Genomic DNA, 24479 nt, shown 5'->3' with positions numbered 1-24479 from the left:
CTCTGCTCCGGTCGTCAAATGCAGCAACAGGAAGTGAACCGAACCCGTTTTATTGACGCTCCGTGGAGGCGCTTTGTTGCCTTTAATCCGTAAAAGGTAATGCTCTCTGACTTTGCGCTCTGATTGGTCCAGGTGAGCAAGATGTTGAGGATTCAAGCGGGTCGCGCTCTGATTGGCTGGCGCTAGCACCTGTCAGGGCGCGAGAGACGGAACCGGTTCCTGAGGTATCTCAGGGTTGCAAGAATTTCACTGAAGAAGCCGTGATTGGTTCATCACACCGGAAGGAGCAGGTTTGTCTGGGGTGACGGCAGTTGTTGTTTTTCATGTTTTCTGTTGTTGTTGGCAAATAAAAATAATAAAGTTTAACGTTTTTCTTCTTTCTTGACGTGCGTGATATTTTATCTTTGTGAGACGTTCAGGGACAAAGAAAAACGAGCTTTAATTTAAAAAAAGAAATTCCTCCTGAAACTCACGAACAGGAAAACGTGGAAGGAGCTTTATTTGGTGCAACATGTAGACCCTCCGACACGTTTTTATTATTATGTCGCGCTCAAGGGTAAGACCATCAGCCACACACGCACACGCGCACACGCACACACGCACACACGCACACACCTACGGGCAATTTTAGCGTCACTAATCCACCTCAGCTGCATGTTTATGGCGGTGGGAGGAAGCCGAAGAACCCGGAGAGAACCCACGCAGACACGGCGAGAACATGCGAACCGGATTCGGGCCCATGCTGTGAGGCAACAGCGCTTACCACTGCGCCAGTTCAGTTTCGTTTATCCATTGGAAAAGAATGTGCAATATACAGTACAACATAAACTCCAAGACAATTATTGCAGCAATTAAAGCTAGAAAATCCTCATCGAGTGGCAACAATGCTGCGTCTCTCGTTCGTCAAAATAACCTAAATCATAGAAAAACGCAGAATTAAGATTTGGTTCAAAGACAACGTGCGTGGAGATATTTGTTTTTTAGATCCTTGAGCTTTATTGTCCTCAGATCTGACATCAAGAGTGAGAAGCAAAGGGAGAAGGAATAAAAGGAAAGAAACAGGAAGGTCAATTTCTGATACAGAAAATACTGTTGATGCGTTGAATGGAATTATATTTTTAATTAACCCAGAACATCGAACAGGTTTTATCACCAGTGTGCAGAGGACAACGGTGAAGATCAAAGAGCGTCACAACGAGGATTTTGTGGTTTTGGGCCAAGTGAGGCGGAATCATCAAGAAAAAAACATTTAATATGTCGGATCATCTGAAAACAGAAATGAAAGTCAAATCAAAAGTGAAAACAGCTGGAAAAGAAAACAAGCTCCAGCAAACTCCCTTCGGCTCATAATCAGCAGCCGGAGAAGAGAAATGTCTTGAAATAATTAGACATGAAATAAATATTTACTAGCCACAGACGCTGCACTCACAAAACCACCGAGTATCAACTTATATACACTAAACTGGAAATACTGCTTCAAAAGAATACGATGTTGGTATTATGGAGAAAATGAAAAGTTCTCGATTTGAGTTTTCTAAATCATGCAATGATTCTAAAACTGGCAAAAACACAACGGTTTTACGTCTTCCGATCAGTTTGGACGTTTGGGACTTTTGAAGAGCCAAACTCAAAGAACAAAACAGAACCTGTAGATTTAATGGCATGGCAAAAACTAATGAACATGAAACCTATGGAGTTCCTCAGGGCTCAAATCTAGAAACACTTGTGTTTTTGAATTATGTTGTATTTAAGATTTTCCAAGTAAATTCTTTAACATGGTTTGATAACTAATGAAACATGATGCCGATACTAACAAATCAACAAACTGAAGACATATACGCATGATTTAAAACCGGTAGCACTAAACAGCTAACAGCGAAGAAATTCTCTTCAACTCATTGTTGAAACGTTTCTCGTGGCGTTTGATCCTCGGTTGTTCTCATCTCATGTTCTCGATCTTTTGTTTGCGTCGTTGCAACTTCAAGACGTGGAAAAACCACAACTTCACTGAAATAAGTGAACAAGAGCAACAGAATCGGGAATGGTGGTTCCATAATCCGTACAGACAAACACCTCGTTTCAGATTCGCACCCTCAGTTTGCTTCGTCCATCAAAGTAGATCCACTCGATCCGGTTCTCAATATTCCTGAATTGATCAACAGTTTTAATCCAGTAAATCTTTGTGCTGACAAGTTTGAGTAAAAGAAGAATCGACGCGGCCCCGGGAGGAAAATCTAAAGAACCGACACCGGTGAGAAGAAACCTCGTTCAAAAGTCATTCACAGTGCTCGCAAGAAAAGTCATTCCACACCGGCCGCCATTTAGCCATCGCGTCAAGAGCCCGGTCCAGGTGCGGTTCTGTTCTGCTGTTTGAAGGAGGAGTCCATCCATGGTCGGGCTTCCGAGGAGCGTGGTCTTTGTTAGAAGGAAGAGAAGACCGGACTCGAAGGAGGATCCGGGAAATGATAAATATACGTTCATCTGATGAACGGTATTCGGATCCGCTCTCAGGTACCAGCCGGTTCCTCGTCCAGATCCAGAAGATCTTCCTGAGAAAGGCCGAAGCCGAACGACTCCCCCCCCCCCCCGGGTCGTCACCGCCGCTGCTGGCTGTAGACGGGGAACGCCAGCGTGACGTTGAGCGAGTCGTTGTGCTGGACCAGCGAGGTGTGCTGGTAGTGCAGCACCAGCTCCTTCAGGGAGCCGTACAGGTTGTAGGGCTCGGCGAAGCCGAACCCGGTGCCGGTCTTGTTGATGACGCAGTGCTTCACCTCGCGGTCCACGCTGAGAGACACACAGAGACAGAGGTCAGACAGCCGCTCCACCAATCAGCGAGCGGAAGAGCAGGGGGGGCGGGGCTTACACCACGGAGCAGGCGTAGCAGCCGGGCTTGCTGCTGTCCCGGACCAGGAAGGTCCCGTCCCTCTTCCCGCGCAGCAGAGACTCCGCCTGGTTGCGGTTGATGTTCCCCAGACGCCACAGGCGCTCGTCGTGGTGAGGAAGGTCCTCCTCATCCTCCATCATGCTGTACTCGCTGAGGAGGGGAGCGCGTTAATGCCAGACGTGAAAACTAAACACAGAGCCGGCGGCCTCCGCCCACCGGGGGGCGGCGACAGAGAGTCGCACTTACTCCTCCGTGGTTTCGTTCTTCAGGCCGAGCCACTCGTTCAGCTTCCTCTGACGGACGCCTTTCTGGGTCAACCACCTGACACACGGAGACACGGGCGGTCAGCAGGGAAGGGGGGCGGGGTGGGGGGGCGGGGCTACCGAGCGCGCCTTACATGAGGTACTGGTCCCTGGTCTTCCGGAGCTGGATCAGGTCCGGCTTGATGCTGTTCATCTTCTTGTCGATCTCTCTGTAGTCGGCCGCCTGCTGCTTCAGGTCGACCTCCAGGTGGCGCTTGCTGTCCACGATCTCCGTGATCCGAGACTTCAGCTTGTCGTAGTTCTCCATGATCCTGTGAGGGGAAGAGGAAGAGGAGGAGGAGGACGAGGAAGAGGAAGAGGAAGAGGAGGAGACGTCCCATTTCTGTTATCCTGACAAAGGTCAATAAATAGGAAGCATGTTTATTGTTTCATTTTCAAAGCATCGTGTTTTTTACACCATCTAACGTCACTGTGTTGCCGTGGTAACCGCCTACCTCTGGATCTCCTTGTCGTTGCCCTCTCGGCGGAACTTCTCGACGTACTCCTTGCTGAAGCGCTCCTGAGTCTGACACTGCTCCTCGAAGATCTTGATGGTCTCGTTGAACGCCTCGATGGCGGTCCTCTTCATCTGGATCTCCTGGAGGGGGGGGGGGAAGAGCGTGACGGCGGCGCCACCGTGCGTCACTTGTCCGTCACTACAACAGCCAACATCGACTTCCTGAGTCCGACGGCGCTTCCATTGACGTGAATCTCGCCGCGATCTGAACTTCTCTGCATACCGAGTGAGTAAAGTATTTGCGGTACAGCAGTAGTACTGCAGTATACCTGCGAGGTTCTGGTGTACTCCTCGTACAGCCGGTCGTACTCTCGGTTCTTCTCCTGGTACTGCAGGTGGTACTCGTGGAGCTTCTTCCCCACAGCTTCGACGCTGTCCTCCTTCACCACCTGATCCTGGAGACAACGCGACCAATCAGACGACTCGACACACCGACCGCAGCCAATGAGAGCGCAGCCGGTCCGCGGACCTGCTGGTGTCTGGACACCGGGTAGAGCAGCTTGACGTCCAGCTTGGGGTTGTACTGGGCCAGGGACTCGTGGCGGTAATGGTTGATGAGCTCCACCACCGAGCCGAAGGTCAGCGGGTCCGAGAAGCCGTACTTCCCCTCCCGGTGGAAGATCTTGATCAGTTTGTTGTTGCCTCCTTTCCTGGGAGTGGAGAGACGGCGTTCAGCCGTTAAAGCCAACCAAGAACAACAAGCACTTCCAGATGGGAGGGGCGACGACCTCAGAGCCGAGAGTGTGTGTGTGTGTGTGTGTGTGCGTGTGCGTGCGTGCGCTCACCTCAGAGTCAGCGTGTAATCTCCGTGCATCTTGGTGGAGGCGTCCCGAACCAGGAACGTCCCGTCGGCCGTGTCCCTCAGCTTCTCGTTCACTTCCTCCCTGCAGACAGAGGCGGACACCAGTGATGACATCGCTGTGATGTCATCGCTGTGATGTCATCAAAGCGCTGCCCGCCCACATCCTCCGGTTCTGAGCGGGCAGAGCTGCATCCCGACTAACGATTAGCAGTCAGTAACTGCTGGTCGTTTACAGGTTCCGGGTGGGAGGAGCCAGGCTGCTCGCCGCCTCCTCATTGGTCGCCGACCTGCCTTACCTGGATATGTCTCCCCAGTACCACTCGGCGTCCTGCAGGGAGATGCTGTTGTTGAAGCTGCAGGCGGCGGCCGGAGTCGACGACTTGAGCGGTTTAGGAGGGAGAGCTGCAACAAACAGGGGGGGAGGGGCTTAAACCGGCTCCACCTCCAACTCGCTTCCTAAAACATCTGTCAGATTCAAAGAGAGGAACTTCCAAGCGACTACCAAGCTAGCAAGCTGTAGCTAGCTAGCTAACAACTCCCGACGATCCTGCCGGTACCCTCCTGCCCCCAACGCTTTGCTAGCTAACAAACTTCCACCGTCCCCACGGCAGCTGTCAAATGAAACTTTATTGACAACTGTCGCCAGTCAGATTGACTAGAGGACCAGTTTCTGCAGGTTCTGCCTTTGATAGGCCCGGATCAGAACCTGCAGCTTCGCCTCAACGGCGGCGAGGCGGCCGGACGGGACGATATCGGATTCGTGTTGCCCGCAAGTGGTGCATTTAAAAGAACAAAGGAGTTAGCATCAGAACAAAGGAGTTAGCAGCAGAACAAAGGAGTTAGCAGCTAATGCAGCAGAACCGTCTTCGGTGGCCGGAGGCAGCTTTCCCGGCGCCGCTTCTCCCCTCGTCCTACGAGCAGAGGTCGAGATAAACCGCCGTGGAACAAGGAAGGGAAATAATCCTCGCCGTCCAGCGTGAATCATCTCCGTAGCGCCGCATCCGATCTGAAACCGGTCGGCGCTGCTCTGTTGACCGGGAATAAACAAACGAACTCCGGTCCAGTTTGATCAAACGCAGAAACAGACGACGGGATTTAACTCCCAGAGCTCGGATCAGAACCCGACGCGTTCCGTCGCGCCGAGCCGGTCCAGGTCCAGGTCCAGGTCCTACCTGGACTCTGCATGTGGATGTAGGACAGGATCTTGTCTCGTCCTCCGAGGGACTCGGCCCTGGCCCTGCGCCCCTCCTCTCGCTCCATCTTGGTCTCGTCACCTGCCTCCCACCTCAGAGCCGAAACCAAATCGTCCTCATGGCGTCCTCAGAGCCCAGAATCCCGATCCTGCCTCAAACAACCTGACGTCATGTGGAAGGAGCGCGAGCCGCTCTCTCGCTTACGCTCCCCCCCCCTCCTCACACAGATGCTGGAGGAGCATCCGGCTTTTATCTTTAAGACGACGCAACTTTTTCTCCGTCCGTCTCGGAGCCAGCCTCAGTTCAAAGCTCAGAGGAGCAGCTTGGAGATGTGTGACATCACCGCCGGCCCCAGCCAATCCTGCAATGGAAGCGATATCACCGAGGCAACCCCCCCCCCCCCCCTCCTGTGCTCTGCTGCATCTTGTGTATGGATGATGTCATTGCTCAGTCTCAGCAGCCGATCAACGCACCGAATGAACGGATGAATCTCATCATCCTGATCGATCGGAATCTACAGCTGCTCATTTCAGCCAATCAAATCAATGTTTAGAGATTTGTAGAATTCCTTTTGTCTCCAGCACCACTGTCTCCACACACACACACACACACACACCTATTAACCGTTTAGATCCCCGAGCTGTAATTCTGTATTTATTGATGGTAATCAACAGATCATTGACCAACAACTAGAGGTCACTCAGAGGTCAAACCATCACGTGACTCCTGGAACAGGAGAATCTGCCCATAGAATCCGGATCATATGGATTTGGGCTCTTTGCTGCCCTCTTGTGGACGCAACACTAACAGCACGTGGCTGTCCTAAATGGACGAGATGCTCAAGATGAAGGCTCTCAATGCCGTGTCAATGTTTTCAGTTTATTTAGTTGAGTTTGAGTTTGTCGCCGCGCCCCGACTCTGTCCACACACGCACCCCAACGGTTCAGACCGGCGAGATCCAGACAGGAAACCGGGTCCTACGCCTGGACTCGTACACGCCGTCCTCCCCAATCCCCTCGGGATCAAAGACAAGACAAGCGCCTGACGTGGACCCTCAGATTGAGCAACAACAGAGACTTGTGACCGTGACGAAGGTCCGGCGTGACGTCGGAGGAACTGAAAGCCAGAATGCAGAACTCTGGACCTGAAGGCTTCAGCCTCGCTGGGTTTTGTTACCTGGTGCCGACTGGTTCATGTCGAGCTCGCTGGTTATCAGAATCTCCAGGACCTGAACCAGAGGATCCTGACTGGAGTCGGACCTGGAGAGAGAACCGAGTCAGATCCATCACAAGCACAGATGACATATAAAAAAAAATAAAAAAAACAGGTTTATGATTCTTCATTTCAATCCAGAAACGTCTGCATCAACAAATAAAGTAGAAAATCTAAGTCTCCCGCCTCGATGGTCCAAACGATGGATGACCCGTTGCTACCGGGTCGTTAACTCCCCCCGGGACGTTTCCCCGGTCTCACCCCTGAACGGGTCCGGGCTACTTCCTGGCTTACGGCTCAGGTTCGCGTCCTCACGGGTAACGGCGGTTCTTCGCCACTGACCCCGTGTTCTGTCGGAACAGCAGCGGGCTGAAGGTCTCGGCCAGGCTTCTGGGGCTCAGCTGGTTCCTGGAGCCGTGCAGGCAGATCTGGGCCAGGTGCCGGACGATGCTCAGGAGCGTCAGGCCGTACTGGGCCGGGCAGGACGGCGAGCTGACCGCGGCCCGTAGCACCTGGGCGCTGTCCTCCAGGTCCCGGACCTCTGCAGACGAACAGAACCGTTACGGAACCCAGACTCAACCGACGGACTCAAACGTCAGGCCCTGAAACCGACCTTGAACGGCACGGATCATGTCGGGATGCAGTGAAGACGGGAGAACGGGACCGGGTAGATCCTGCAGGAACCGGACCACGCCTTCACACAGGGACGACACGTCCAGCTGGTCCAGGTCTGAAAGCAACCACACCTCAGTCAGCGGCCGCAGAAGACCCGGACCCACGAGTGAAGCCTGACGAGAGCGGCGCCAGGCGGGCCCCGCCCAGGAACCCCCTCAACAACCGGGACAGACTGAGGAACGGATGCAGAGACGGTTCCTCACCGGTGTCAGACATCTGCCGGGTGTCCAACCCGCCTCCAGTCAGGCTGCGATACACGCTGGGACTGTCCAAACCTGCAGGGGGACATCAGCGAGCAACCTCAGGGTGACGGGAAGGAGTCCAACAATCGGATCACACTGTGTGTGTGCGTGTGTGTGTGTGCGCGTACCTTTCGTCTCTATGGCCTCCATCAGCCGACTCAGGAGTGGGGGGGCTGTGTCCGGGGGCCCAAACTGCTCCGGGAGGTCTGGTAACCCGAACCCTGAAGACAAACAACCTCAGGATCCTGCAGCAGAACTCAGAGCCGAGCCGAGAACGATCCCCGGAGTCCGGATCCTCCGGCACAAAGCGACTCGAGAGAGCGCTAGCGCTAATTCCTGCTAGCTGAGCCTCCATCATCAGACGACCTACAACCGACATCCCATCATCCAACCCGCATCACGCTGCATGAACAGTTACGGTTGTAACCCGACACCAGGGGGTTCGGCGTTAGATCACCGAGGATCAGAAAACAGCAGAGAAGAAGAACAAGAAACTACCTTCAACGTAGAACGGATGAAAGGGCATGAAAAACCGACACACGCAACACAACACAACAACACACACACACACGCAACACACACACACGCAACACAACACATGCAACACACACACACACACACACACACACGCAACACACACACACACACGCAACACAACAACACACGCAACACAACACAACAACACACACACACGCAACACACACACACCACACACACGCAACACACACACGCAACACAACACAACACACACACGCAACACAACACAACACACACACACGCAACACACACACACACACTTCCTGCGTTCTCTGGCAGCAAAAAAATCAAGATGAGATCTGTTCAGTCAGCAACCACAACCCTGACTGCACACTGTGTGTGTGTGTGTGTGTGTGTGTGTGTGCGTTTCGTGCCGAGGAAGCAGCTGAAGAAAACTCTGATGGGAGTCGCACTAAAGAGTTTCAGAGTAGATTTAAACAAATACTTTTAAATACTCTATTGATCCCCAGAGGGAAAATTCTTCTCTGCATTTGACCCCTTCCTGAGGAGCAGTGGGCGGGCCTTACAACACCTGGGGAACAAGTTAAGCTCGAGACTGGGAGGGTGGGGGGTGGGCGACGCCCCACCGATGTTTACGTACGAGTGAAGACAGGAGTGCGAGACACGCCGAAGGTTGTTCGGCGGTTGTTAGTGTGTGTCCACCGAGCACGTTATAGGGGCACAAAGGTTAGTTAGTGAGGAACTAGACAGCGAAGACCAACACAGATTCCAACACTGGAACACGCCAACATTCTGGTTTACTCCATCTACGCGTCAGTGTTGACGATGCTGGACGCGTAGACCACGAACAAAATAGGACCGAACGCAGAGCCTTGAGGAACGCCAAGCCCACAGCGATCTGTCAGACTCACCCTCTGACTCCGAGTCAGTCCGAACCGATGACGCCGAGGCGGGCCTGGGAGGGCGGGGCTTTGGTGTGGGAGGAGACATCCTCTTCCGACCAATGAACTCGACATACGTCCCGGGGAAGTCTCCTTTTTCCTGTTGGACGGACAGAAATAAAGCAGTTTCACTTAAACCATGACTTGTGTCGTTTAGATTTCACCCGTTTGTGCAAAAACAACTCGACTGCCTGTGGAGGACGTTCGAGTCTTTTAACAAGGATCGCCGCCGCTTTTTAAATGCATGAGCCCAAACGACATTAAGCTATGAGTCTCCAGCGATTAAACGTCAATGTAGCATAGCAGAGTACGAAACAGACGGCATCTTTAACAAGCACCAAAAAGGCAAAGCGATGAAATGTGATCATTCTGCTTCGTGCGACTGGTTTTACACCGACTGACGGAACATGTGGCGCCGCCAAACAATCACAATCAGGCAAAACGTGTCAGAAAAAGGTCAAAACGTCATCTCCCCTCAAGTTCCAGCAGCCCAAAGAACGTTTCTGTTCCTATCGATCGGTGTGGTCGTTCAGATTGTACAGACAAACACGCAGCCGAACTGGGAGGAGCCCAAACCCGCCTGATTCCGCGACTCAAGCGAACTTCCCACTTCTCCAGCTGTCGCTCGCCGTTTAGCGCACAGAGAACAGCGATGGCGGCGCCCGGTCACGACGGGCCGTTCGTGGGTCGGAACACATTTCTGACGAGGCACAAATGATGTCGGGCCGTCGTCGGGCTCTCGCGCAGCTGAAGCGATTCCGCAACCTGCTCGACTGCTGAGACAACAAACGTCGCCGCCAAGTCCCCCCCCCCCCCCCCCCGACGCCTGCGGACCCGGAAACGCTCGCCGGTACAAACGACCCTGCCACATAGCGAACCCTCCGACCCGCTCGGCGTGGCGCGCTACCTGCGTGGTCTCGTTGAAGCCCGGCAGCCAGCCGATCTCCGACGGCCGCTCCTCAGCGCCGCCGCTGCAGCCCAGCGCCAGCAGCGCCCCTTTGCTGACCAGCAGCACGTCCCCGACGTGGAGGCCGATGTCCTCGTCTCTCTCCTTCTTGTAGTCGTACAGCGCTCGATACTGAAAGCCCTCGGAGCTCATTGCGACAGGAAGGGGGGGGGGCGACACGACGACTAAATACACAGCTCTGAATACACACTACGGGAATAGGATCGTCTCTAACGCGGAGAACAACGCAGACACGGCCGCTGCAGCTGCCCGTGCGTCTCCCCCGTCTCCATGCCGGCTGACGTGTGGGTCACCCCGCCAGCCGACGCCGCGGCTGATCGATCAACGCGTCCTCGCCGTTCACGAACAGGAGTCTCGGCGGGGGCAGAGGCCACATCTGGGGAGGCAGAGACCTGAGAGGGGGGGGGGGGGGAAAGGGAGCGGTGATCGATCGATCAATGAGCCGTCGCTTTTCTGCGACTTGTCAAGATCAAAAAATGTTTTAAGCCATTACAGTCTTTATTTATATACTTTGGTTTATCCCTTTCTTTATGAAACTCGTATTTATACGCCCTTTATCAAGTTTTTGACACATTTACAACCCCTGATTGATACTTTCTTTGGTGTCAAACACTTTGAACGGAATTTGTTACAGACAATGTTCTTTATAGAGTTCACAATAACTACAAACTTCATGATTACCGGTAAATTAATCAGAATCTGATTCTCCAGCAGAAAACGACAGAATAAATGACGTTTTTTGCTGAGTTAAAAATAGCAATCAATATATTGATGTGAATGGCAGAGAAGCAAACATCAGAAAACATTAACATAAAAAGAATTCATGAAAAATTTTAGTTTGAAAAACATACATAGCTTTTTATTTAATAACAGAAACGCGCATAGAATACTTAAACGGGGGTTCCGACCATCAAATTAAAAGTTATAAAAGTCAAACAAACAAATCATTCATCATCTTAAAGTACAATCCTACAGCAAACTTTCGTGCTAAAATGTTTAAATGTTATTAGATAAAGTCATAAAAGCTCAGAAACGCCAGGAAACGGGAAACGACATGCCAGAGCTAGCTCAGCCTGCTAGCTAGCTTGCGCCACTCGCTTTCTCACCTTTTAGTTTTCAGTCACTAAAACTGGCATCAGAGGAAACAGCCGCCGCCATTAAGCTCCGGAGATGAGACGAGGCCTCCAGCTGTCCTCCAGAAACTAAAACATCGCCTTATTTGATCTATTATGCCCCCAGATAAAGATACTCGTGGCAGAGCCGTCTAAACCTGAGAATCAACCAGCACCAAGTTAGCGAAGATAGCAACACTTCCGCTTCGAACCTTCAAAGTAAAGCATATTTTATTATACTAAAGTGAATAAAAGGTTTCATTTTGAAGCATGACGTTTAAAATAGGGTATATTGTGCTTTATATATTTTTGTTAATGTCTACTGTGACAATCTTTCAACAAACCAAGCTAAATACCGACGTAACAATGAAAAGCAAGTGGAACCTTCAAAATAAAACACCTTGGACGAAAACAAGGATGTTTGCGGGCGCAGATGTGGAAAAACAGAAATAATTTTTGAGGGGAAACGTGAAAAATCACAACACAACATTTTCCCACGATACTATTTTTTAGATGACGTTTTCTCAGCGCTAAGAGTCGAAACACATGGCGTTAAACCAATTACGGGATCGCGGCAAGGCGAAAGACGTCACATCCGGTAACCTACATTTTAATTCAGTGAACAAGAATGTGAAGACAGAGCGCCATGGCAACGCGAGAGAGCGATGGAGGAGGTTGTGGTTGTCCTCCTTTATCCAACCAGCAGCCTTTCAGCTAGTTTATATAAGGAATAACATCCATCATTACTGACGTTTGGTTTAAAATATCAAACATTTATTTACACCTGAGTCACAACAAAATCAATACAAGAATGATGGGATATGATGGGATCCATCCCTCGCCCTGTAAATTCATACAAGAAATAGTCTTGTTTACCCCGCAGGCCGCTCTGCTGATAACGCTACACGTTATAATTTATTAACGCACATCATTTCAGTCTGAGCAGCACGGAAACACAGACACAGCTCAGACCTTAGTGCTCAGGCAGGAGAGAGAACAGAAGATTATCCTTCAGAAAACACCATTTTCTTTTTTGGATCTTGTTTTCAGATTATTTTCTAAAATGCTGGAGAAAAAAAAAAAATTGACAAAAAACTAAAATATAATACCGATGACAACCGGACCGCAGAATTTACTTTTCTAAAATCGTCTTAAATTAATTAAAAAAAAAAAAAAAGAGATCTAGTGTTTGAGTTATGAAAACGATTACACATCGACCTCCGGAAGGAAAATTCAATTCATAACAATAGAATGAATAAAGGTTGAGCGTCAACGACAAATATCTGTGGGACATTCTCAGTTCATTTACAAGGCAGGTTTTTATAAAACATGAACGCTCAGCAGTTGAGGATCTTTTAAAAAGCATTACAAGTAATGTTTATATTTACATTCTGTATTTAGTAGGTTTTGATCTAAATTGTTGTGCTAAATATCCCCCATTTGTGCCAGTACTGGAAGGACTGGGATTATTCCACAGTCAATCTGATCAGAAGCTGCCGAAGCTGGAATGAACATCGAGTACGTTGGAACATAATGCAGACTGTCGCAGTCTCAAGTCTGTTCTTCAAATGGTGGAGATGGCTTTTTGTATCCGACCTGGACGCTGGGTACTTCCAGGTCGTTTCCTCTACATGCTGAAGACGTTTCCCAGTCTGGGAACCGACAGGCTGATCCTCCCCGACAGCCGCAGCTCGTCCTTCAGGAAGCGCCCCACCTGCTCGGAGTGGACGACGTCACAGAACACCCAGACCTCCGCCCGTTCCCTCTGGATGTAGGCGTTGCACGTCGGCAAACTGGACGTCTGGACGGATCGGCTCACGGCCTGCCACACCTGGGGGGGGGGGGGGGGGCAATAAATGAGATGGAGATGGAGAACGAGAAGTCAAACTTTTATCTGAATATCTCAGATTTCGCATTGCTTCATGAAAAGAAATGCGATTACGAAAGAGAACAGAAGCTCCAAAACAACACGAATGATCAATAATGACAACAATAACAAAAGCATTTATCTAAATAATAAATATAGATCTTCTATTTCCTCTTGTTGCATTACATTTTGACTTCACACAGTTAATGCAGCAATATCCAGGCTGTCGTTCTCGTCGTTCTCAGGTACGCTCGAGCGGTTTTTCCTGAACATCTTGTGTATCTTGACGCATCTTTAACTGGAGATGAGTCAGAATCTGCCGATTATTGTGGAAAACGTGACCCGGGACGGGAAAAGGGATAAAGTTCCACAGAGAGTGGCGTCAGCTCAGGTTCCCATCAACCGATGTCTGATCTCAGCATGATGCAGATCTGGCAGATTTCACACCGTGACGGTCCAGAGGCACCGGGTGAATGCTCACCGACACCCTCAGGACGTTGAATCCGCAGCTGCTCATTTTCCCGTTTCACACAAAGATCATCGATTACGACTAAAGATCCGTCACAGCGACTCCGGCAGAACGTGTGATTTTAGGTCGAATGAAAAAGAGGAGCCATCACTAACATAACGCTACGTTCAAAATAATGACCTGTTCGATGTCCCCAGCGGCGCCACAGTTGTGCCGACTGATCGCCCACCTGGCCCTCTGGCGGGGGTGCAGTCTGTGGACGGACACCATCTGATGGAAGGGCTCGGACAGCGATTGGGAGCTCTGAAGAAGAGGACGCTTCCGAGCGAGGACACTCCAGGACCGTTTGCCTGGTGAACCTGTGGAAAGTAAATCTTTTTTCTGTCTTCCAGGGGAACATTTGAGGACATCTCTCTTTATTGTCAACCTGTCCCCGTCCTCCCAGAGACCCTTCAGGGTTTCAGAGACACAGAAATCATTGCTGGGCTTTTCTAGCGGCCTCCCCGTCGCCTCTGCTCCGGGACATTCTTGAGATCTTTCAGCTCCATGGCCGTCACCTGCAGGTTTTTGTGCTTTTCTCTGAACCGTGTCCCTGTGTGGTCCGTCCTCGGAGACGGTGATGATGGGAGCTGCTTTGGCAGGTCTGATTGGCCGGTGATGGTCTGCAGCAGCAGGGAACCAGGGGCTGAAGACCGGAGGAGTCCGACAGGGGAAAGAGCGGAGAAGCTTCTCTGTGGTCTCCAACAGACAGCGAAGTCCAGGATCTGATCCAGGCTGGTAGTGGAGAACCACATCCTCCATCCAGATGGACGCAGATCAGAGGATATTCCGCCCCACCTGCCTCCTCCTCCTCATCTTCCTCCTCATAATGGACAATGGGGGGGGGGGGGGGGGGGGGCAAGCATTAACATGGTGCTATAACTATACTTCATATCAGTATTACATTCATTTATCTGGATCACACAATAACGATAAACACTAAAACATTTAATGTTTGTATAATAATTTATTATTTCCTGACAAATTCTGAAAAGTCTGTGAATCTGGTAATACTCCCACTATTACTAAAAAAATTATAAGTTTAACAATCCGCGTTTGACTTAAACGGAGGCTAATGTTTTTAGCTTGCTATGCTAGCTGCCAGATCACGTTAGCTAAACAAATTTAGCTTAGCAGAACTCGCGTAATAAGTTGTTATACATACGGATATAAGCGTCAAGCACGGACGTCACATGTTCTTGTTTCATTGTTAGTATGAAATAACAAGTTCTCAGTTTATAGTCTTTTTACAAACAAGGCGTTAACCTGTCATGGCGACGATGTATCACGTGCCAGGCTACAAATCTCGCGATAGTTCAAACACGCGTTGATGTCGAGCACACCTGCAGATTAACTTTTAAAACGTCGCCCGCGTTTCTATTTTTTTGCTGCTCTGGGAACCATTTTGACCTCCTAAAGTTAAAAGTTTAAATTTGTCTGTAGGTCCTCAGTCATCCCGGTAAGTTAACTGGACTAGTTCGAGTTCAAACCAGAGAGCTGCAATACGAAGCTGAATAAACGACAGACACAACCCACCAGTTTGTCAATAAGACATTTTATTTCATACGTCTGTCGTCTTTATTCAAATTACAGTAAAATACTCGCTGAGATGACCGTCGGCTGCAGCTTGGACGGCTAAAACCGACCGCTGCTCCACTTGAAGCTGGAACTGTTAGCCTTTTATTTTTTTTTACATTTTCTTGTTTAAAATGATCTTGCAACGAAACAAAAAGAAAAGCACAGCTACCATGAGGTGTGTGGTGTGGTGGCGACGGCGGGTAGATCTAGATTTAAAAAACAAAACAAACACCGCCAATTGGACATATTGGAAAAGGATCAGAATATGGCACATTTGGTCCACGTCGGTAGTTTTATTATCTTGTGTTCAAACATGTAATAAACAAAAAGACGAAAACAGATCATATTTGTATGCGTGTACCCCCCCCCCCCCCAGAAGCACAGCATTCATGACAGCATATTGAAAACAATTGACTGTTGAGGGAGCCGCTCTCTAAGTTTCTCTCTTGGTTTATGAGCCAATCGTTTGTTTCTATTCTTCTTGGTGACGTATAATTATTATTCCTATTTTTCCATCCAAAATGAGGGCATCGAGGCATTGGGGAGGGGATGGAACTTTGCAGATGACTGAGAGGGATGGCTTTGGACGTTCACAGGAAGTAGTCAGGAGTGCGTCTGGTCACATGGGGCTCGCCGCGGCGGGGGGCCGGGTCAAACTGAAGGCTGAGGAGACAAAACAGGTGATTTTATCATCTTATTCCTGTTCGGGACGTCAGAAATAACATCGTTCATCTGTAAAATGTTCGGCCCCGGATGCTGAACGTTGCCTTTATGGCGCACGAGCTGAAAACACGTTGCACATATTAATTGACTTAGTAATTTATTGTAATTTATGTAATCTATTGTCATTCATCGTCCTTTTGCATCAGTGGTGTAATTTATTTTAGATTAATTGTTTGTTTGCATCGGCGGTGTAAAATCATTTTATTTTTTCTAATGTTACTTTGCATCAATTGAGTTATTGAATATTGGTTTTATTTTTATTTGTATTGTTAATTGTGGATGATTTATGTACGAAGGACTTTCAACGGAAACAAGACCGCAAGGGCTTTTTTGAAATGCTCCTCTTAGACAGGATGTTTGACTTTATTTGTACTGTAATACATACTACTGTGTGACTGTACTTGTACTCTAATATTCTATCTAATAAATATATTCATTCATTCAAAGGAAAACAGCAGATGAAGCTAACGCAGCTAGCACTAGAGGGGGTGTGAACAACACCGCCACTAGGGGGCAGTCAACTAACCTTCAGAGCAGCTAGTTCTGATTTAGTTATGCATAAATAACCAAATAGACATATCTTAACTACAAAACTTATGCCCAAACTGCAGAAGAAAAAAACAACCTCATCACAAGCTTAATTTATTCCACTTATTAGGAGGTAAATAATTCAAAGACGTATCAGATGTGTATCTGAACCGACGCTCACGGCGTGCCAACACATTCAGTCACATGCACACCTCATGTATTTATACTTACAAGGAGTATTTCAGAGTATCGTCCAGTTCCATGATGGCTGCCTGGTTTCCACAGCGGTAGCAGTAGTTCGGAGCGCTAAAGATGGTCACCACGTTCTTATCGTGGCCCCAGTTGTAGCCCTGAAGGTGAAACAAGACGCGTCACAGTCAGGAGGCCGAGCTCGCCGGCACCCGATCACGGATACGAGACGAATCAACCGACGCTTCCCAAGTTTCCTGCTGCGGTGAAACCAAACCGACTCATCACCGCCTCGCGTGAAGACAGCGGTCAACAAGCATCAGCAACAACGCCGCACCCACAGCAATTTACTCTATTATGTTGCCATGGATACACAGATAAGGATAGCTTCTAGCCCCCTTGCGCATTAGCATGGGTGCTAATCAGACTAAACAAAGGCCGAGCTGACGGTTAAGGAGATTCGGCTAACCTTTTAGCTCCTCACAGAATCTGCTGCTCGTTTTCATGGCAGTAAATGCAACATTTTGTACTTTCAGGTTAATCGTTAAAAGGTTATGGATGGTGGGCGGGGCTTACCTCCATGACCAGCTGATGGGCGCGGGACACCAGGGTGAGGCCGTTGGCGTGGTTGAAGGTTTCAGATATGTCCTGCCCGAAGGTGTAACCGGCACCTCGGGGGGAGATGCCCCACCCGCCGCGGTCGTCAGGATCCGACCACAGCAGGTCGCACATCGGGCCCTGGGGGGGGGGGGGGGGAGGCAGAGTCCTTTATGTCGGCGCTTCGGCTGCAGTCCCTCCTCGGTCCGATGCTAGTCGGGTCGGCGCCGCTCCAGCAGAGCGGAGACGAGTTGGGCTTCATTCTCGAGGCCGCCAGCCTCGTCGCGTTGGCGTGTTTAAAGGTCACCGCTCCCGTTCCCGAGGACGCTATTCTTGTGTGAAGCAACGGCTAACAGTCTTTTTGGATTAAACAGTCAATTTGGATTCACACCCTAAAAACCCAGCAGTACCAGCCTGCTTAGATATTAGCAAAAAGACACGCCCTTCCAGACCTGATGAATGAACACATCGACCTTCGAATTCGACCATGCATCTTTCTATTAGCGACCATTTTTAGACCGATTCAACCCAAACGAGACCCTCGGGACAGATTTGTGTACCTCATGTGGGACTTCTTGCAGGCGGTCCAGAGCTCGTATGTGATCCAGGGTGTCTATGGACGGAGACAGACCTCCGTGGAGACAGAAGATCTGAAACAGAGAGCCGTTGAACTTTTTATTTCAGCACTGGAAGTAAGTAAAACAACCCTAAAGTGTTACTCTTCAGCAGGGATTAAACGTCGCGTCACAAGAAGACAGGAGACAGGAGACAGCGCTGGTTCTCGGTCCCACCTGTCCGTCAACCAGCGCAGTGAGCGGCAGGTAATCGAATAGGTCTGTGAAGTACTTCCAGACATTGGCGTTGCCGTACTTCCTCAGGCACTCGTCGTAGAAGCCGTAGACCTGCGTGATCTGCCGCGACTCGTGGTTCCCCCGCAGGATGGTGATTCGCTTCGGGAAGCGAACCTGAAAGACGAGAGAGGACATTTAAAGAGCTGCTGGGAAGACGGCCTGCAAGGTCACGGAGTTTGGATTCTCCCAATGTCCGATAGGCAGGTCGAAGAAAATCAGTCAACAATTGATATCCGATTGGTAAAAGCAACTTAATGAAATATAAGGATTTCATAAACACATTTTAATGGATCCAAATGACAGTTAAACACAATCAGAATTTATCCCTCAACCTGCAGCAAAACGGCGAGACACAAAACATGATTTTAGTTCCTATAAATACTTCATGTTTACACAACATTTAACAAGAAAAGGGGCTGAGAGCCGTTATCCAGGCAGAGTCATGTCATGCAGGGGTTAACGGATCGCGTCCAGCGATCTGCTGAATCCGGCCTCTCAGGCGGCGCATTCCTTCCTCGCCGTCAGCTGTAATACGGTTATTGAGGCTTTTATGAGGCCATAAATCCTCCCAGTAAAACCGCCGACAGAGCGCCTGATCAGAGGGATCGTCACAACGAACAACGAGACGCCATCAGGCCCGGAGCCTCGTGAAGCTCAGTCACGAATACGTGTGGAAACCTCCAGAGGAACGGAGGCTGTTGGTTCACGTTAGCGAACAGAAACATGAGGGACTCGAGTTCACGTCCTTCACGCTGTTTTCTTTGAAATGGCAGCTCAACTGGGTTCTGCTGGTACCCGCGGGGGGGGGGGGGGGTTTAGAGGACCCCGCTGGACGCCCTCCCGTTTCAGGTGTCCAATAGAAACAGAGCGGAAACCACAGCAATCCAGCTCCAGCAGCACCGCGCCGACTCCCGACTCGGGTCACGCCCGGTCGCCTCTGAATCCCGCCCGACCCCGCTTAAAGGCCGAGCAGCGCGAACACGCCGTTCATCAGAAACCAGATTCACACGGGAAGAAACGGAACCAAGTTGTCCTCTCTTTGACATCTATGGATTTATTCTCAAACCAATTTCTATTTTTGACCCCAGACAATCGACCGGAGGTTCTAACCCAGGCTCCCCGGGGGGATTGTTGCAACCGTCGGTAACACGCCGACGGCCCGCCTGTCGATCCAAACGCTCGGAGTTCAACATCAAACGGGTTCCGTCGCTCCGGTCCAGGATGTACGCGATAATCGGGTCTATTATGAGGCAACAACAAATACTGAAGGTGTCTTTAGTGACCGAAAAACACCGTTAGCTCCGCCCTCACAAACCTGGCCACGCCCGCAACCCGCAGTACTCACCTTCAGCGTGACGAGCAGCGTGACCGTCTCCACGGAGTAGTAGCCTCGGTCGACGTAGTCGCCCATGAACAAGTAGTTGGTGTCGGGAGACTTGCCTCCGATCTTAAACAGCTCCATCAGGTCGTGGAACTGACCGTGGACGTCGCCGCACACCGTCACCGGGCATCGCACCTGGAGACACAGGAAGTCAGGAAGGAAAGCAGGAAGCCACGGATTCTCAATTCACCCCACATATGGATTCCATTTTATTGCCGTACATATCACAATATGAAAATGCCTGAATTTTGGTCTGCTATTTCCAGCGTTGTGTTCAGACACAGTTAACACTTTCATGTCTGAAGTTTCAACGTCCCTCCGCTAAGAGAACGAGCCCATCTTCCTCTCCGTCCATGGGGCGTTAACATGGCGGGATGTTGTTCCCGACTCCAGGCGCTCTGTCCGACTCTGCTCCAATAACACGCAGTCAGCATCCAGTAAAATGCTGCCGGCCGTCCCATCACAGAAAGCTTTAGAGTTCATTCACACCAGACAAAGAGCTTTAACAGGTTTATTTCACTTCCCTTCTCACAGTGTGGCCAGTTTTCTGTTGCTGTTTTTTTGGACAATGATAGTTTGAATCTCATTGAAACTGATCCGATAGTTTACATTCAGTCCGGATTCGGTCAAAGCACCAGGATTCGTTGTTTGCCGTATTTTTAAACATGCGTTTGAACGGTTCAGGTTATGGGATGAAGGCTAACGCTAACCCGCTATCAGCCTTGCTAAAGATCATTATGAAATCATTTCTCACCTCCTGAACGTTGGACTCCTTAGTCAGGATCTCCTTGGCCTGGAAGAGACAAACGCAGATTATCCCACGGGAAATATTTACGAGCCAGTCTCAAATCTAGAATGAATGAGATGAATATTGTAATAAATTACATTTTCAATATTTGTGCTATTATTTCTCCTCAAAATCAGTAATTCCAGTTAAGACCTCTAAACTCTTTATAATGCTTTTTAAGCATTGAAGCAGCACCGATTAACCAATTTGGAGGGTTTATAAATCTGCTATTAATTTGTATTGATCTACTAAACAATCGTTACAATAAATAAACGATTCTACATGTAACCACCCAATTCATTTACATTACACGTGACTACGTTTCAGAAACTTGCTCCACACATAAATCAGAAGTTGCTATAAATGTGTTTGGATGGTTTGTAAATGCCTGAATCATGTGTGACGGTGCAACAAGCCTGTAATGACGTCAGCAGCCGAGGCTCGACAGGTTTGTGCAACAAATAAGGCTGATCAATAAGAACATGGCTGATCAATAAGAACATGGCGCAGTGAATGAACCTCTAAATTCAATATGAAAAAACATGGCATTCAATGACTGATGGAACGAAGACGAGGTCTCCCCCCCCCCCCTTAAGAAGCTCGAAGTAAGATGGGCTTGAACTATTTGCTGGTAATGCTACAAGGAACGTGAACTTTCGGCCCTTTTTCCATTAAAAACACAAACTTGGCGACGGTAACATGTTTTTGGTCTATTAATGAACTACTTACATTCTATTCGACATTAGCAAAATTAGAATGGCTGGTCGAAACATGTCAAACGTCAAAAATACCCGGATCCAGTCCAGAAATTAGACAGTCACCGTCTCAGTTTTAGCACTAGGCCACATAAGAAGCCAGGTCGTCGAATAACAGTAAAAATGAGGCTTTTGTAAGAGACCTACCTTCTCACAGAGTGTCCTGACTTGGTTCTCCGATAGCTGCTTGCACTCATTTAGCTGTTCGATCCATTGGTCTAATTCTTTAGTAAAAGATTTGTCTTCCATGACAGCCACGGTAGCTTGCTAAGCTAGCTGTGTTAGCTAACTGGGAAAAACAAGCTGGCCTGTGTTTCAACGATGAGGTTAGCTGGTTAGCTTGTATTGTTAAACCCGATCCAGCCCCGCCAAATCGGTTGAGAAAAAAATAAGATAAGACCTAAAATAACGAGTCACTCAGTCAACTTCTAACATGATAAATCATCGATGTTAAGTCACCAACGCTAAAAAACTATTTATATTGGACTGGGGCGTGAAGACAGTCGAATGTCCCCGATGCGACACGCCGTAGCGGCAAAAGGCAGCGGCGTCGCAGCGGCTAGCCGATTTGCTAAAGGAGCGCTACAATAACATCCGGGCAATTTCAGACGCGTGCAGGCTGAGTGCATCAGCGACACCGCGTGGAGAAACAGTAAACTACAACACAATTACTATTTGTTTTCCTTTTCCTTAAAACCATGATCGCATCAATAAAAATGTATTTTGCTGCCGTACAATTCGGTTCAGTTCACCAAATAGCTTGAATAATTTCTGAAACAGATATCGAGGTGGTAACTACAAATTCTTCATTAACCGGCGCGTTTGGTGTGATAAAACAAGCGCACCGGACTCGTTGTCAACAGGCGGTCAGTGTGTATGCGGAGCGGCCGTGTGGCTGCGTGTTTTACCGCACAAATCAACCGTGTCTTTAGCCAACCGAGAATCGATTGTCTGCCACGCTTGGTACAACCAAACTAACTAAAAATGGCTCATCTAACTCAAAACCCTGCGGATAAGGAGAGGTGAGTTATTATGAAAGCTACATTGTTAGCCTAGCTGAGCTGAAGCTAGCAGGACTTGGCTCTACGCTCAACGTTGAGCTTTTAAGATTCCCGAAATTAAGAGTAAGATTTTGTGTGTTCGTCTTAATGTGGGCAGTAAATGCTTTTAATATCATCCAAACATCTGAGTTGCATTCAATCACGTTTGAGGGAATATCAGGCAACAACTTCGGCTAACGACACAGTGGCTTGGCGTTTACGTTAAGTTTGGCCTTCGGTTCTTTCCGTACTTCTCTAGCGTGACGTGTACGACAATGTTTATTAACTTCTGTACTATACTTTAAATGTCGACGTTATATTGTTATAATGGCGGATAATAATTGTTCTTAGGAATATAAGTTAATTTCATAGTTTACAGACGTGAATTAAACACGCATTATCCATTGCTGCATTTTAGTGAAGAGCTTGTTTGTAGAAAGTACATTTCTGTGATGAAATACATTTAATACATTTCCCATAATATGAAGTCACTTTTTATTATTATAAAATAGTGCAGTATATATTTATTGTAATGTGTTTTACCTCCTTTTAATTTCCTTTTTAAATATTTCATCAGGTTGACCTTGGTAGAAGCTTGACCTCTCAGAGAGCCTGAGTTAATTATCACGATGAATCAATTATATTCTTAACAATGGGCTGAAGTCCAGTTCCCACTGAAGAGTCAAACAGTGACAGTAGATTTTTTTTTTAAGGTGTGTGTGTGTGTGTGTGTGTGTGTGTGACGTGTTTCAGGTTCATCTGCATCTATCCCGTCTACATCAACAATAAAAAGACACTGGCTGAAGGACGAAGGATCCCCACAGTGAAGGTGGCGCTCCTCTTCCTCTGACAGTTTCTCTCTCTCACATATTAACTTTGTTGACGCACTTGGGCGTGCTTGCTTTGATACTTACCTCCCCGCTAATTTAAACACAGCAGGATCATTTCTGTTTAAGAATGAGTTTCAACGCCTGACTCGGGATCATATTTCAGTCCTGTGCCCCCCCCCCCTAATGAAAGCAGATGAGTGTTAATATGACGTGTCTGCAGGCGGTGGAGAACCCGTCCTGCCCTGAGATTAGAGACGTTCTGACAGCGGTCGGCCTCAATGTCTACGTGGAGGTAAAAGGAAGAACCTTGCGTCTGCAGAAACGTCACCCGACGACGGCGGACACTGAATTAAACCGCATCGTCCTGGAATTATTACAGAACAAGATGCACCCCAGGGAGTGGAACCGAGACATCCAGTTCAGAGGCCGGGTCAGAGTTCAGGTGAAGCAGGCTGACGGCAGCTTGTGTCAGGAGAAGTTCGCTTCCCGTGAGTCCTGCTTAGCTCAGCGCTTCTATTAGCCTTAACCAACTTACACCAACAGCCACTGAACTTTCTTAGCAACATGCTAATTATTAGCTATATCAGATTGTGATTTTAGTGAGGGTGAAACCGGTTGTACATGAACTGCGTACCGCATACAGTGTGTCAGTATTGTGCCCAAAGACTGCTGAGTCATCAGTTCATTGAACGGTAATGTGTTTGCTTTCTTGTCTCAGGTAAAGATGTGATGTTTTATGTTGCTGAGATGATCCCTAAACTCAAGACCAGGACCCAGAAGGGCGGAGGAGGAGACTCCAGCTCCCAGCAGGGAGAGGGAGGAAAGAAGAGCAAGAAAAAGAAGAAATAGATGACAAGAGGAGCTGTTTTTTTTATTTTTAAGTTAAAAAAGTGGTCATGGTGGTTTCTTGGACAACTGTTGGAATAAAACACTGAAAGTTCCCCCCCCAAAAAAATTCAGTGGTTGGACCTCGGAGACCTTTTGATCTTAAAATATGTTTCCCATATATTCTTTTAATTTAGACTGTTCTGAACACTTCGGTTCAGTCTGATTACATCTCAGCAGGAGCAAAGAAGGAACTATCTTCAGAAAAAAATGAATCCACGGATGGGGCAAGTTGATTTCCTCCATGTTGTTCAGTTAAATGTATCTTGTTCAATAAAGACTTCATTGACTTTCCTTTGATTAATTTACCCAAATAAAAAAACAAATGAAACTTTATTAGATTAATTTGAATAATCCTCAGCCTGGAGTGATGTATGTGGCTGCATAGAAAAAGGGATTTATACCTCAAAATGTGAAGTTTCATTGGATTAGTTCACAGGGTCCGGGTGTGTGGGTTTTTTTCGGGCGCTGCAGCAAGAATTTCAGTTAACAGGGAAGACTTCAAATTTTAATATTTCATTTTCAAGAAAAACCCCTCAAACATCTTTTTCATAGTGGAGATAAATATTTTCTTTTTTCATCGTGAGTTATGGAAGTGCTAATTTACTGAATTAA

General features: G+C 48.4%; 4 protein-coding genes across 5 annotated transcripts; 1 reads left to right on the top strand and 3 right to left on the bottom strand.

Moving 5' to 3' along the window:
• Window positions 1-2594: 2594 nt before the first annotated feature.
• Window positions 2595-10365, bottom strand: LOC137917926 (phosphatidylinositol 3-kinase regulatory subunit alpha-like). The gene is made up of 16 exons (XM_068760660.1): window positions 10174-10365; window positions 9237-9366; window positions 7956-8063; window positions 7789-7860; window positions 7524-7640; window positions 7253-7451; window positions 6875-6957; window positions 4802-4907; window positions 4489-4587; window positions 4173-4353; window positions 3973-4098; window positions 3642-3784; window positions 3282-3458; window positions 3131-3205; window positions 2864-3034; window positions 2595-2784 (listed from the first exon to the last, which is right to left on the bottom strand). The coding sequence occupies exons 1-16, from the start codon at window positions 10363-10365 to the stop codon at window positions 2595-2597; spliced, it is 2169 nt and encodes a 722-aa protein (XP_068616761.1).
• A 1738-nt stretch (window positions 10366-12103) lies between these two features.
• shld3 (shieldin complex subunit 3) lies at window positions 12104-14482 on the bottom strand. Of its 2 annotated transcripts, XM_068738746.1 has the most exons (3): window positions 14239-14482; window positions 13862-14040; window positions 12104-13176 (listed from the first exon to the last, which is right to left on the bottom strand). In XM_068738746.1, exons 1-3 carry the CDS (start codon window positions 14480-14482, stop codon window positions 12973-12975), a joined length of 627 nt encoding a protein of 208 aa, XP_068594847.1. In that variant the 3' UTR covers window positions 12104-12972. The 2 variants fall into 2 exon arrangements, with proteins under 2 accessions (XP_068594847.1, XP_068594846.1); XM_068738745.1 differs by having other exon boundaries at window positions 13862-14482.
• Window positions 14483-15257: 775 nt separating this feature from the next.
• Window positions 15258-21669, bottom strand: LOC137893076 (serine/threonine-protein phosphatase 2A catalytic subunit beta isoform). Its single transcript, XM_068738507.1, has 8 exons — window positions 21257-21669; window positions 20322-20360; window positions 19532-19702; window positions 18127-18300; window positions 17896-17985; window positions 17315-17476; window positions 16781-16899; window positions 15258-15961 (listed from the first exon to the last, which is right to left on the bottom strand). Exons 1-8 carry the CDS (start codon window positions 21356-21358, stop codon window positions 15889-15891), a joined length of 930 nt encoding a protein of 309 aa, XP_068594608.1. The 5' UTR covers window positions 21359-21669; the 3' UTR covers window positions 15258-15888.
• A 289-nt stretch (window positions 21670-21958) lies between these two features.
• On the top strand, window positions 21959-24154 carry srp19 (signal recognition particle 19). The gene is made up of 5 exons (XM_068738335.1): window positions 21959-22131; window positions 22903-22978; window positions 23200-23271; window positions 23359-23467; window positions 23698-24154. Exons 1-5 carry the CDS (start codon window positions 22094-22096, stop codon window positions 23826-23828), a joined length of 426 nt encoding a protein of 141 aa, XP_068594436.1. The 5' UTR covers window positions 21959-22093; the 3' UTR covers window positions 23829-24154.
• The last annotated feature ends 325 nt before the right edge of the window (window positions 24155-24479 follow it).

This window comes from Brachionichthys hirsutus, chromosome 4 (assembly GCF_040956055.1).
Source record: "Brachionichthys hirsutus isolate HB-005 chromosome 4, CSIRO-AGI_Bhir_v1, whole genome shotgun sequence".
NCBI lineage: Eukaryota > Metazoa > Chordata > Actinopteri > Lophiiformes > Brachionichthyidae > Brachionichthys > Brachionichthys hirsutus.
Note: the sequence above shows the minus strand (reverse complement) of the source record. Positions and strands in the feature narration are given on the sequence as shown.

Coding starts and splice junctions, on each gene's coding strand:
- LOC137917926 (XM_068760660.1), bottom strand. CDS start 10,365: ATGAGCTCCGAGGGCTTTCAGTATCGAGCGCTGTACGACTACAAGAAG. Junction 6,958..7,252: donor CTGTTCCGACAGAACACGGG/GTCAGTGGCGAA, acceptor TTCTCTCTCCAG/GTCCGACTCCAGTCAGGATC. Junction 4,588..4,801: donor TACTGGGGAGACATATCCAG/GTAAGGCAGGTC, acceptor CTCTGTCTGCAG/GGAGGAAGTGAACGAGAAGC.
- shld3 (XM_068738745.1), bottom strand. CDS start 14,482: ATGGAGGATGTGGTTCTCCACTACCAGCCTGGATCAGATCCTGGACTT. Junction 13,177..13,861: donor CCGCTGGGGACATCGAACAG/GTCATTATTTTG, acceptor CCCCCCCCCCAG/GTGTGGCAGGCCGTGAGCCG.
- srp19 (XM_068738335.1), top strand. CDS start 22,094: ATGGCTCATCTAACTCAAAACCCTGCGGATAAGGAGAG. Junction 23,272..23,358: donor GCCTCAATGTCTACGTGGAG/GTAAAAGGAAGA, acceptor GAATTATTACAG/AACAAGATGCACCCCAGGGA. Junction 23,468..23,697: donor TCAGGAGAAGTTCGCTTCCC/GTGAGTCCTGCT, acceptor TTCTTGTCTCAG/GTAAAGATGTGATGTTTTAT.
- LOC137893076 (XM_068738507.1), bottom strand. CDS start 21,358: ATGGAAGACAAATCTTTTACTAAAGAATTAGACCAATGGATCGAACAG. Junction 20,361..21,256: donor TCAGGACACTCTGTGAGAAG/GTAGGTCTCTTA, acceptor TGTCTCTTCCAG/GCCAAGGAGATCCTGACTAA. Junction 17,986..18,126: donor CTGCGCTGGTTGACGGACAG/GTGGGACCGAGA, acceptor TCTCTGTTTCAG/ATCTTCTGTCTCCACGGAGG.